General features: G+C 32.7%; 1 protein-coding gene across 1 annotated transcript; it reads left to right on the top strand.

The window, feature by feature from the left end:
- Positions 1 to 558: 558 nt before the first annotated feature.
- Positions 559 to 11,215, top strand: LOC143052022 (uncharacterized). Its single transcript, XM_076224997.1, has 10 exons — positions 559 to 680; positions 1,760 to 2,056; positions 2,745 to 3,032; positions 4,322 to 4,621; positions 5,022 to 5,306; positions 6,272 to 6,598; positions 7,669 to 7,953; positions 9,387 to 9,755; positions 10,263 to 10,316; positions 11,151 to 11,215. The coding sequence occupies exons 1-10, from the start codon at positions 605 to 607 to the stop codon at positions 11,213 to 11,215; spliced, it is 2,346 nt and encodes a 781-aa protein (XP_076081112.1). The 5' UTR covers positions 559 to 604.
- The last annotated feature ends 1,597 nt before the right edge of the window (positions 11,216 to 12,812 follow it).

The following is a 12,812-nucleotide window of genomic DNA, read 5'->3' as shown; positions in this document are numbered from 1 at the left end:
ATTTTTTCTGTTATAAATATACAGCTAATATTTATTTTTTCTACTGGTAAGACTATTTTATATCACTGTTATTTTATGAGTAGAGTACATTTTTTTCAAACTAAAAGCATAAGACAACTGAAGTAATTTGTGACGTAAATAATGAGGGACTTATTTCTTGCTTCTCATGACCAGTGTAAACGTGGTTTTAGGTTCTCTTCAATTTGTACATTCAAAAGCTAACCATTTTCCCTCTTGTACAGCAAACAATACAATATATCAATATAACGATATAACTCAAAAGTCAAAAAAAAAAAAGGTCAAAGAAACGAATTTTTTAATTCATCACCGCCATATGTATCTTGATGTTCACTTATACTCTCTTAAAATAGTGACTTACGATAAAAGTACCAGTTCTCATCATATGTTTTGTTTTACAGAGTCTATATCTCCGCTTAGTACGCAAATATATTCAGAATACATTTCCGTTTCCTGGTCAAGTCAAACCCGACAAAACGCGACATATCATCTTGTTTATGATATCATGGGTACACATCTGCATCGTGTCGTCGATGTGGACAAAGGAGTCACGAATACAACCATCATTTCGGAACATCCTGGATCCATGTACAAGTTAGCATTAGTTGAACGAACTCGAAACGGACTAGAACATGTGATTGGACTAAGTTTTCTAAGGACAAGTAAGTTAGAAAATACTTTATTTCACGATTTTGACTCTGGTAATTCGTCTAATTGGATAAATTGTGAAATTTAGGAAAACGTCAACGCCACCGTTTCGGAGTTGGTGTCAGTGTCATGAATAAATGCAATAGTAGTATCCCGCTGTTCAAAAGTCCTAAATCAATTGAGAGAAACCAAATCTGGGATGCAAAACAAAAACGAGAGAAACACAACAACTATAAGAGTACACAAAAGGAACAGGAACACTGAAATGCAATATAAACAAACGGCAGTATACATAGAAACGAACTATTTGATAACAACTCCTATATTCATGATATGGAACAGGACATCTAAAGCAATATGGTGTGATGTACCTGGCTAACCTCTCGCTTATACGGCAATGTTAAGAAATATCACTTAAATGACAACACTACGTGACAAAATACAGCACAAACACACGCAAGAACACTGACCACAGATAAACACACAAACAAATAATGACGCTTGAATAGTGTTAACTCTTGTATATCAGATTTAATTGAGAATGGAGAATGAAAAAACGATTTAATAATTTACTAGAACTATATATATATATTTTTTTAATTATAGTCATTTTCTTAAAATTAGATTTAATATTATCATTTTAACATCATAAAAAAATTAAGCTAGAATGTGTATATGTCATTCGGAAATGATATTGTTAGGACTTAAATTTGCATATTACGGTCGGGTGCTTTACATGAGGAAATTCAAGTGCAATTGGATTACATATATTATGCTAGTAGTCCATTAAAAGGTGTTGATGATACTATAGGCTATAGCATTTCTAGTGTATCTAGAACAGTCAATTAAGTTTAAAAAGAAGATAAATGTTACTGGTATACTAGTATTTTAAAATTATTAATTTACAAATAGAAGTAAAAAGAGTATATAAAGTTAAAACGAGCATTGCAAAGTTTTTGCCACATTCCTTTAGATTCTTACATTGTGTAGTAGACTCCTCCTCGCCAAGTAATTCAACAGAGAAAAACAAATTGGTAACGGGAAGGCAGTTTGGAAATCATTAAAGTGCTTTTTAACTATTTTATAATTTCAGTGTGCAGTCAATCCTACAGAAACATCACAGTTAGGGACGTGATACTATTGAATTCTGCAGGTTACCCGCATGATATTTTACCCGGTGTCGTCTGCAAATGGCACTTTAACAGCCAATCAGCTGTGTGGTACAAAATATTGGCGGTAACACAGAATTTAACCTCTGCATGTAATAGAGTTCTCACTGTAAATCAAATAAATGTTTGTTGGAATGATTCTTTGACAGTTTACAACAGCTCTATACAGATACTTCATCAAAACAGGCAAGAAATGAAAAGTTATAACATATCTGTAGAAGGTAAGGAACTCACTCAAAGGAACGTGACTTCTTTTTTCAGATCCACTATCTAACATGTAAAACGGTAAAAAAAAATAAATATGATCTCTGAACATTGGTCAACATTCTCGGACTATTGTGTGTGAATATAATACTTTCAATGCAGACTATTTTCTATCAATAAAAAACGTTATGGTGACCTTTAGATGTGCATATTGTTTAAATTATGTTCTAACTATCATGTTCGCCTATATTTCTATAACTTTTCTATATTCATCAAAAAAGTTATCTTTTAAAATCGGGCAATATGGTCATAGAGTTTTGAATAAAGGTCACACAAATTAAAACATCCACTCTGAATTTTTGTATTTGGTTTTTTTTTTTTTTTTTTTTTTGTATAATTTCGCTTAAAGATGATCTGAAATTATAAAATCAGCAAGCAACAGAAATTAAGTCATGAAATGTGCAAGTTAATCAAACATGATGATATAGTTGCCGTTATTTGGAGATAAGCGTATATATATTTTACACTTATTGCCTTGTTCCTTTTTCTTAATAAAAAAAAGCTTGGTGACGTATGTTTATTTTATTTGATATTAAATTTTAAAGGTTGTTTGAAATTAAACACATTTGATTCTATCTAGTGATGGTATTTGTCCTGAATTTTTAGTCCGAAAGATAAAATTCAATAAAAATCTTTTTATTTCAGTTGTGCCAGCTCTTCGTCCGTCGCAAAACATATCCATTTTATCATCGAACAATGCTTTTCACATTTCATGGGATCTACTTTCAACAGATTTTTCTGATTTCAAAGTAGTTGTGTCATATTTTGTTTATCCGTTCAATGGTACGTGGACGGATATGAACCTTGAATCTAATATAACAGGTCACATGGTAGATACATCGAATAACAGGGGAAGCAAATATGGAATTACATTGTTTTTGAGATCGCAATATGGTGAAAGTACCCACACAGACATAATTGATGCTCGATCTGGTAAGAATATAGATAGTTAAAGACGAAACATACTACACATAAAACAATTTACCAAAAGACCTCAACATAGGATCGGGTACGTTTAAACTCAGGCTTAGAATGGGAGAGCAGTTTACTTTCGTGCTATCCTTCATTTTGTTTATAACTACAAAAAGATATATGTGCAATTACACAAAGACAGGAGTGACGCAAAAGAAAAGGCATAATGACCAAGTGATACCAATCGTCTCGATTTGTTGAGCAAATCCTGCTATATATAAGCATAACCTAGTGGAGTTTTAACTGTCCACATTCTTTGTTTTTGTAGCGTATCAGTTGCTTAAATGTTTTGGGTAGCGTGTTGTTGATTGCTATTGGTTCTTCGTCTTATTTCTGTTTGTCATTTGTTGTATATTCGTATTAATTTTATTTTATTTTACACTTTTGGTATCTTCTCTGTTGTTATTCATTCTTTTGATGTGTTTTAGTGTTAAATTTAGTCATATGATTAGGTACTTTTCATTAAGAATTTTCATTAGAGTTCGGTATTTTTGTTATTTTACTTCCACTTTTTTGCCATGATTATTGAATCAATTTTCTTAAAAGATACAAACAACTGATGATCTCACTTTTCTTTCTACTTGTTTGGCTTGATAAATATGTTGATATGAGCGTCACTGATGAGTCTCATGTAGACGAAACGCGCGTCTGGCGTACTAAATTATAATCCTGGTATCTTTGATAACTATTTTCAAGAAATATCCAACATTAATTTATTTCGTTATTCATTAATTCCCCTTATAAGTAGTGAAAACCTAATTTTATCAGTCAATCTAATCAAACGCCGATTCCACTGAATCTGAAATCATTAATGAACGATTGCTAATGAAAACTTTATCCTAATTCGTTCTTATTCAAATTGAATTTTAGTTAAGTAATTATCATTCAACACTTATGACAAACTATAATTGTGCTAACTAAAATTAAACCACAAAGAGTCCTGTTGACACTTATAGGACACTTAATTGAGATCACCCCGGTTTTATTAAGGTTCGTTTCGTACAGTTTATAGTTTTCTATTTTGTGTTTTATAAACTGTTGCTTGTCTTTTCGTCTTTTGTAATGGTTTTATTGGTCTATCTTTGACTTTCGAGCTTGATAGCTTTAGTACTTTCTGTCTCCTATTTTTCTATTAATTCAGGCGATGTTATATTACACGATCTTGTTTTACCTCAAAACTTTGTCACAAGCATTCATGATAGCGGTTATAAGATACAATGTGTTGTATTCATATCTTTTTGTTTTCACAGCATGCGTGAACAACGTTACTTTGAAACCACAACAAAGTTTGGCTTTGGATTCTAAAAACAATGAAAAAGACACGTTTTGTCAATGGAATATAGACGTGGAATCAAACGTTCACTGGCTAAAAATATCGACCAATCATAAGGATTGTACAGATAGTATCTTGGTAATAGCTAACCGGACGTTGACGTGCAAACAATCTAAATACTTATCGTGGATAGAACAAACATCGAAGATACGAATAAGCTACAGAACTGACACAACAATCGATGGCACTGGAATAAGTTTTATTGTATCAATTGTTGGTAGGTAAAGGTTAAATCAATTTGCAATAAAAATAAGTTTGCACCAGCCTATTGATCAGCACTCTGTTGTGAGTTTTAGTATTTCATTCCTATTTTCATCTGTCGTATACTAGTATTGTAGTTAATGTTGAATTATTAAAAAAAAAATCTCCAGACATGACCTGACCTTAGTCGAATGTAGCACAATTTAAAGTTTCAATATTTCCAAGTCTTATGTCAAAATTCATATGCCCTGCATCTTTGAATTATTGGTACTCCCAGTAGATGCATATTGAGCTGGAAAGCAAACAGAAGATAATGTCAAAATACCGAACTGTACTTCATCCGACCTCTGGTAAAACTAACATTTTTTCAGAGATTCGATATTTGGTCATATTCTATGTATGTTTATTTTTGTCAGATAAACCAACGAATCCACCAGACGATATAAATGTAATAACAAGAGGTTCTGCTATCGTGTTATCATGGAAGCGTCCAAATGATCGCCCGGAAGTCATTCAACACTACATAGTAAACTACCAGATAGGTAGCAATTCAGCAGATCATATGATAAGAACAAACCCGAGCCAAACGTTCGTTAACATAGATACAGCTGAAAGTCTAGGTCAGATATTTGCCCTCAAGATAGCATCGGAAACTAATGGTGGAGTTGGTCACTTTTCAAAAGCAAATTTTATTCGCGCAGGTAAGATAACTTGATGCCCATTCGAATATACACCAGGATGCTAATAGTGCATTTGCCAATTGCAGATTTGATTCTTTTATGACATACTATTCAAACAAATAACGTCCCTTTGTCAATCGTAGACTGATTCTATACCGGACGATGCAAAGCATGATGAATTGAAAGTCATCTATCGACGGTTTAACTAATTTTTCAAGAAAAATAATTTCTGATGTCAAAAGTATTTAACTTAACAACAAATTAATGTAATTAAAAGATTTAAAAACCTTAAAGATTACTCACATTACCCACAGGTAAATTTGCTCTTCCTGCTGGCTCTCCAGTGCAAATAAAAATTAATGTCCCTCATAAGAGGACAACTAAAAAAGGGATCACTCATTACAGGGTCAATTACGGGAGTTGACAAATAGACTATTAAAAAACTAAAAACTAAAATACCAAATGACAACTTGAATTAAAACTAATTTACAAAATATATACACAAAAACAACCTAATGATAATGTAACTTTGTATATAAATAAAGTTAATATAGATAGCATAAATACAGAAATTCCCTATAGTCATATCAAATGGGTTATATTTATATTTTATCTACTTCAAGTTCAGTTATTTTGATGGTTAGGGTGGAATTTCATCAAGTTAAAATATCCAATCGTTATACTAATTTATCGCAGGCCATGTAAAAACATTCGTCCGTTCATGAATATCAGCTTTTGGTCAGCAAAACAGAATTCTAATAAGTTAAATGAGACAAGGCAAGAGTGTTCTTTGAAGAGAGTATCATCGGTTCAATAGTCAGTGTTTTGGGACTGACATGATTGGTCGTGTATAGGTTTTTAAAATTCTAAAATGTTCAAAAACTAATAGATCATTGACGTTCACTGTATTGGTTTGAGCGTTCTTGGTGACTGTAAATCAAGAAAAGCGCTAATAATTTTCATTCTCACGTAGATATGTTTTTCAGCTTGTGGTGTTACTAAATTCATCTTACAAAGACAGTCACAAATTATTATTTTCCCTGGACATAGCCAGGCTACATATCTCCCGAATGTCCAGTGCACATGGTCTTTCAACACGAGTGTTTCTCTTTGGTTTAAGATTAACATCGATACTCTGAATTTAGAACATTCTGATGGATGTAGGAAGGATTATCTCCAAGTGGGAAATTCTACATTTTGTGGAAGGTTATATAATAAAGAAATAGTGCATCGTAGTAATACGGTAAAAATAATGTTTGTTAGTGATGGTTATATTGGTGGAATTGGATTCATACTCAGTGTTTCTGCTGTAGGTAATAGTTATATTATTTTCATTTTGAATTTCGAATCATAGAAAACTAACATTACCTATAATTGCGTATAGCAAATACATTCGAATTTTGGTGGATTGTACGTTGTATATAATTGGCAATTAACTCAAATCTTCTTATTTTTTATATAGCAGAGATATGGCATCTATAATCTGATAAATGATCACAATAAACTAATTTGCACTCTTATACACTATCTCGCTATGCGCATGAGTTCTATTATCTACAATTATAGTTGATGCCTGTATAGCACGAGTTCCAGCAGAACATATATACACTATCTCGCGATGCGCATGAGTTCTATTATCTAAAATTATAGTTGATGCCTGTAAAGCACGAGTTCCAGCAGAACATATATACACTATCTCGCGATGTGCATGAGTTCTATTATCTACAATTATAGTTGATGCCTGTAAAGCACGAGTTCCAGCAGAACATATATACACTATCTCGCGATGCGCATGAGTTCTATTATCTACAATTATAGTTGATGCCTGTAAAGCACGAGTTCCAGTAGAACATATATACACTATCTCGCGATGCGCATAAGTTCTATTATCTACAATTATAGTTGATGCCTGTAAAGCACGAGTTCCAGCAGAACATGCTTTGTTTCAAACATTCCTTTATCGTCTCGGCCATCTTATAGTCGATTTTCTTCATTCAGTCATGAAATTTGTTAATTCTGACTCTTTTCCTAACATACACCAATAGCGTTTGTGTATATTTTTAGAGGAGGGCTTTTATTACATGAACTTGCGGTTATGAGAAGTATCATAAAAGATGCCGATTTGCTTAAGTTATAAGTCATAACTAGTAGAAAACCAGACAATCAATAATGTAACCAAAAAATCATATAGACAAGCAACATGTACTAAATAGAACACTTTGGACGAAGCAACACAAGTTTTGCCAAATATTTTATTAGAATTCATAGTCTCGTTGCACGGTGTTAATACCTCATATTAAAATCAAAAAATTGTCAAACCAGATTTTTGAAACAAAACAAAAACGTACCTTAAAGACCATAATGCTTTAAATTTTAATTTTAGGAACACCTCCTGACAAACCACGAAATATATCCATAAAACCAGGAACGTATGGGTTGATGGTCACGTGGGAACGACCTTTATACAAAACAGATTTCATAGAAAGCTACAGTTTGTTTTATGAGCATGAATACACATCGAAACCAGTCAAAATGCTGTTATCAAAACGTCAGTTTTCTTATGTAATTGATACAACCAAATATCCAGGTACCAGGTTTGAGGTTTGGATGAGCAGTAATGGAGATGGAGGTACCAGTTCGGAAACAAGTCACGTGTTTGCATTTTCTGGTACATGGCTAGTCTCTCTTTATATATGCGTGTATTTTAGAGTCTTTAAATTCTTCTTGTCGTAACTTTAAATGAGATTTGAAAAAACCCTTCATAAATTAAAATATATACTCTTTGATAAAATCATCATAAAATTTACAGTTAATTACATATAAATGAATTTCATTTTGAATGTATAACTGCAGGGTTCGACACTAACGGTAGTCCGGTAGTCTGGTGTCCCCCTAAAATCTATGAGGACTACCAAAACATGGTTAATCAGTAGTCCTGTGGACCACCTGGAAATTTGTATATGGTCTGGCTATTTCAAAGCTAAAAATTGGCATAAAAGTCCTCCCAATTATGTTTACAGTGATGGCATTTGGAAGAACGTAAATTTTATATTGTTATTATGAAAGCACTTTTGAGATCCAGATTTCTGATCAGAATCTTCACAGTGTTTGTAACACATGGGATTTTCAATGTACAATGAAAATGTCTGATAACCAAAATGTGAAGAAACTGCGTAATAGACAGCAAAGGTCAGCAATAAAAACGTAAGTGTCAGAGTTAAAAAAAAAATACTTCCCAAATTTGGATAAAAAAAAAAAAAGAAACAGGAAGAGGTAGTTTGAAAAAAAAGCCAACAATATTTTTTGGTGGCTTTCTTATTAAAAAAACACCCATATATGCATGTAATTCAAAATGGTATTAAAGGCATTTTGTTTTAGCAGCATATTCACTGAATTGCTTTCAACAGTGATGATGAAGTTGACCTCTAGTTCACAAACAAAGACATTGTATCACTACAAGAAAAATCTTATAAACTGTTTGAAGAATTAATGAAAACTTTGACTTATTTTTATCCTTTTTTTCTAAATAATCCTGGAATAAAAGGTCAAATAACTCCACCTAACAAGGCCTTAGAAATTGTCTCAGATTGCAGATTTTGCATTTCATTTTTCAAAATTTTCTGACGGTAAAAGTAATAAAATTTATTCACTGAATGTCAACTTTAATTTATCTGAAAAAAAAATATATTTTCAAAACTCAAATGAACATTTGTGTGCTTTTGAGGTGCTCAGATGGCAGGAAATTGCATCTTATTTTGAAAAATTTTCAAGGGGGGCATGCCCCCAAACCCCCCTAGCTAGTTCGGGCCGCGTTACGGCCCTCAACGGTGATAGAGGTGGACTACCAGGACTACCCAAATTTTTTTCTTGGTAGTCCTGTGGACTACATCACCTCTAATGTTAGTGTTAAACCCTGAATTAACTATAACTTTGATTTATCATCTTATTCGTCTCAAAAACACGTGCTAATTCGACAATTGCAGAACCTGGTATTAGATCTTTGATGATCGAAATCAACGATAATGATCGATTTGTTCAAGCTTCATGTATAAAATGGTACAAAAAGTGATGTGATTAGAAGAGTTCTTTTTTTCATTTCAGGGTGTGGTGGAAATATAAACATATCTAACACATCCTCTTTCATTATCACACCATTTTATGGAAACTGGCGCCCACGTGATGCTTTCTGCAAATGGCACGTGACATCACAATTCAGTTTTCTCTTGCAAATTATGGATGTTAAATTACCTCAATCAAATTCGAGTAGTTGTGATCATGTGACTGGCCAGTGTGGCCACCTGACTAACAAATGCGATCGTATAACACTGGAAATCTCCAACTATGGTAAAATTTGTGACCAGCAGGAGGTGTTGAAAACTTATCACATTCATGAGAAAGAAGCTGATTTTTCTCTCACAGCTAGAAACAACAAAGATGACATTAAGTTATTCCTTAGAATAAGTACCAGCGGTATGTTTCTTTCAATTTTTTATATGTGTAAAAATCTAAAATGGAAATTGTTTGTTAGTAATTACGTTTTTGATTTCTCCTACCGACAAAGATGGGTATTGACATTCTACAAGTTCTTAATTTGTCATGTGTATTCAAACAATTGATCTCCAACCTTGCTTTTATTAAGGTGAGTAGTGTTTGGTTACCTGTGAACAGTTTCTAGAGTGTCTTCTTAACATATCTTTTGTTAATTTTATGTCCTAATTTTATGATGCGACTTACAATTTGTTTGCCAAGTTGTTCCGTATTTTTTTAACAAAAAGTTTAGGTGCCGTCTTTATGGTCGACTTGTAAACAGCAATCCACATGCAGACCGTGTAATCAAAATATGCATTCCATGAGACTGGGAAGAAAATTTTGCTTGGGGCTTAGATAAAATTTTATTGTTAAGATCTAAATGCATGTGCAGGTTTCTTGTGATAGGACAATTTGTATGTGCATTGACTGTTCATATTTTACTTCCAGAACTGATGGACACAACATCCCCATCAAGAACAAAGCAACCAGTGTCAATGTCAGGTAAGTCTTTCATTATTTGACTGTATACTAGTTCTACTGTTATCTTTCATGGCTAGTCATCATATAAAAGTTATCTATTTTTAAATTAACAAACGCGAACACCGAAAGATAGCTTGAAAACGGATGAATGATTATGTATTTGAAATATGTCAAATTTTGTATCAGTTGACCAGAAGTAGTTGCTAAAATAAATGGGTTATATATGAGGTTAAGGGGTGATATAAAGCAGTTTTATCAATGCTTATCAAGCCCTTATAAATACAAAACAGAAATAAAATGATATGAAGCATAGAACATATTTATGGAAAGGATTGAGACAACAAAATTTAAAGTTGATTTAATGAAAAAATATTTGAACGTGCAAAAGCATTTTAAATTAAATTTATTGGTAACTTCTTTAAAAAAATTATTTTCTGCTAGGTTCGAAAAAAAATCTACACGAATAAAAAAAAACATGATCACAAACTTTTCAAAGTCATATTGTCAAAAAGCCCGAGCTTTTGCTAGTCACAAAACCAGGTTCAACTCAACATGTTTTCTTTTAATGTCTTGTACCAAGTCAAGAATATGACAGTTGTTACCTAATAATTTCTATGTATGTTACATTGTCGTTTGTTATTTGTTGCATTACAGTGTTTCTATTGTTTTGTTGCTTTCCTCTTGATGAGTTTCAAACAGCGGTATACTACTGTTGCCTTTGTTTAAGATCAAATGAATTATAGGAACTGTCAGATTTGGTTGAAAAAAAGAAAGATCAACACATTAATGCTACTCTTCGTCAAATTGTTTAATTCTTTACTTACTTAAACTAAAATTATGTTTCTTTTATTTTAGGTTGCAGTCAGTATATTCTAAAAACATTTGTGTTATTATGTCACCCGATCGACAATGTCGGGTGACATATTGCTTTTCCTCTGTTTCTTTTTCTGTATTATTATTATTATACTTCCACCTAATTTTGTCCGCCCGCTTTCTCAGAGCCAAAAGTACCAATCCGAATGATGGTGCACTATAACAAGGAACCCTGACTCCCCAGAGTCTGTGCAAAATTGGAACTAAAAAATGGCTGCCATCACCATGGAAACGGAAAAATGGTGAAAAAATAAAATTTTGGAGTTCCTTGAATTATTTGAGAATGCTGGGGCTTAAAATCTTTAGATTTTAATACAATGTAGGTGCCCACTATATACAGGTTTTGGATGATTTTGGCACATTTTGGAACTGCTATGTTGCCATGGAAACTACACCAAAAATTTCAAAAATATGGAAATGCTCCAATTTTTTTGAAACTTTAGCATAACGATGAGCAACTTTGGTAGATGTGGAATTTGGCGTTGGAATTTCCAAAATGTCTGCCGTTTCCATGGAAACAATGCAAAAAGGTCAAAATGCTCCAAAAACTTCCGGGTTTGGTGAATAACTTTGGTATGCTTGAACTTAAAATCATCAAATTTTTATGCAATATAGTTGTCCACTATATACAGGTTTTGAATGATTTTGATAATCATTGGAACTACTATGTTACCATGGATACAGGAGCAAAAATTTCAGAATGCTTCAAAATTGATGAAACTTGATATGATTGTTAACTGTCAAGTCTAGATATGACTTTTGAAGTTGGAATTTCCAAAATGGCCACAGTTGCCATGGAAATTGCAAAAATGTCAAAAATTCTCAAAATGATTTTAACTTAATGAAATTTGATATTATTGGTAACTGACAAGTTAAGATGAGACTTTTGACTTTGAAATTTTCAAAATGGCTGCCGTTGCCATGGAAACGGTATAAATGTGAAATGTGAAATACTTTAAAATGCTCTGAATATACTGAACATTTACAAAAAGATGAATAGCCATGCATATTTGTGCATTTACTGTTAAACAAGTTTGAAATGGCTGCCGCTTAGTGGCAATAGGGGGAAGGGTGACATCCGCTATTGCTTGCAATGGCAATTCTAGTTCACAATTGTTATTTGTCATATTTCTACTACGTAGATTAAAGTTTTGACAATAACCTCATCTTAGTAAAGAAAGTGTGTGCTTCAGTATAAGTCTACAATATAATAAAAATATACAGCGTATGTGGGAATAACAACATTGTACCATACAAGCATGAAACAAACAAATAAATCTCAAAGTTGTCCTTGGATTTCTTAATGGACAGAAAATGATTGTCTTTACATCAATTTGTATTGTTTTCGACCCCCGTTCCTGATGTCTTTTACCGATCCTATAACCGTTCATATGTTACAGGTCATCGTCTTTTGTTATGTGTGTAGTGTTTTGTGGACTTTTGTATCAAGTTGAAGCTGTACCTTGACCTATAATTGTTGATTTTTATTAATTGTGACTTGGATGGAGAGTTGTGTCATTGGCACTCATACCACATCTTCCACTATCTATTGGTTGTCTTTTCGTCGTCTTGTATTTTTTGACATGTTGTTGTCAGTGTCTTGTGGGAGTAAATGTCTCCCTAGTATACCTCCCGTTTTTCTTC

Source organism: Mytilus galloprovincialis, chromosome 11 (assembly GCF_965363235.1).
Source record: "Mytilus galloprovincialis chromosome 11, xbMytGall1.hap1.1, whole genome shotgun sequence".
Classification (NCBI taxonomy): domain Eukaryota; kingdom Metazoa; phylum Mollusca; class Bivalvia; order Mytilida; family Mytilidae; genus Mytilus; species Mytilus galloprovincialis.
This window is presented reverse-complemented; position numbering and strand designations above follow the sequence as displayed.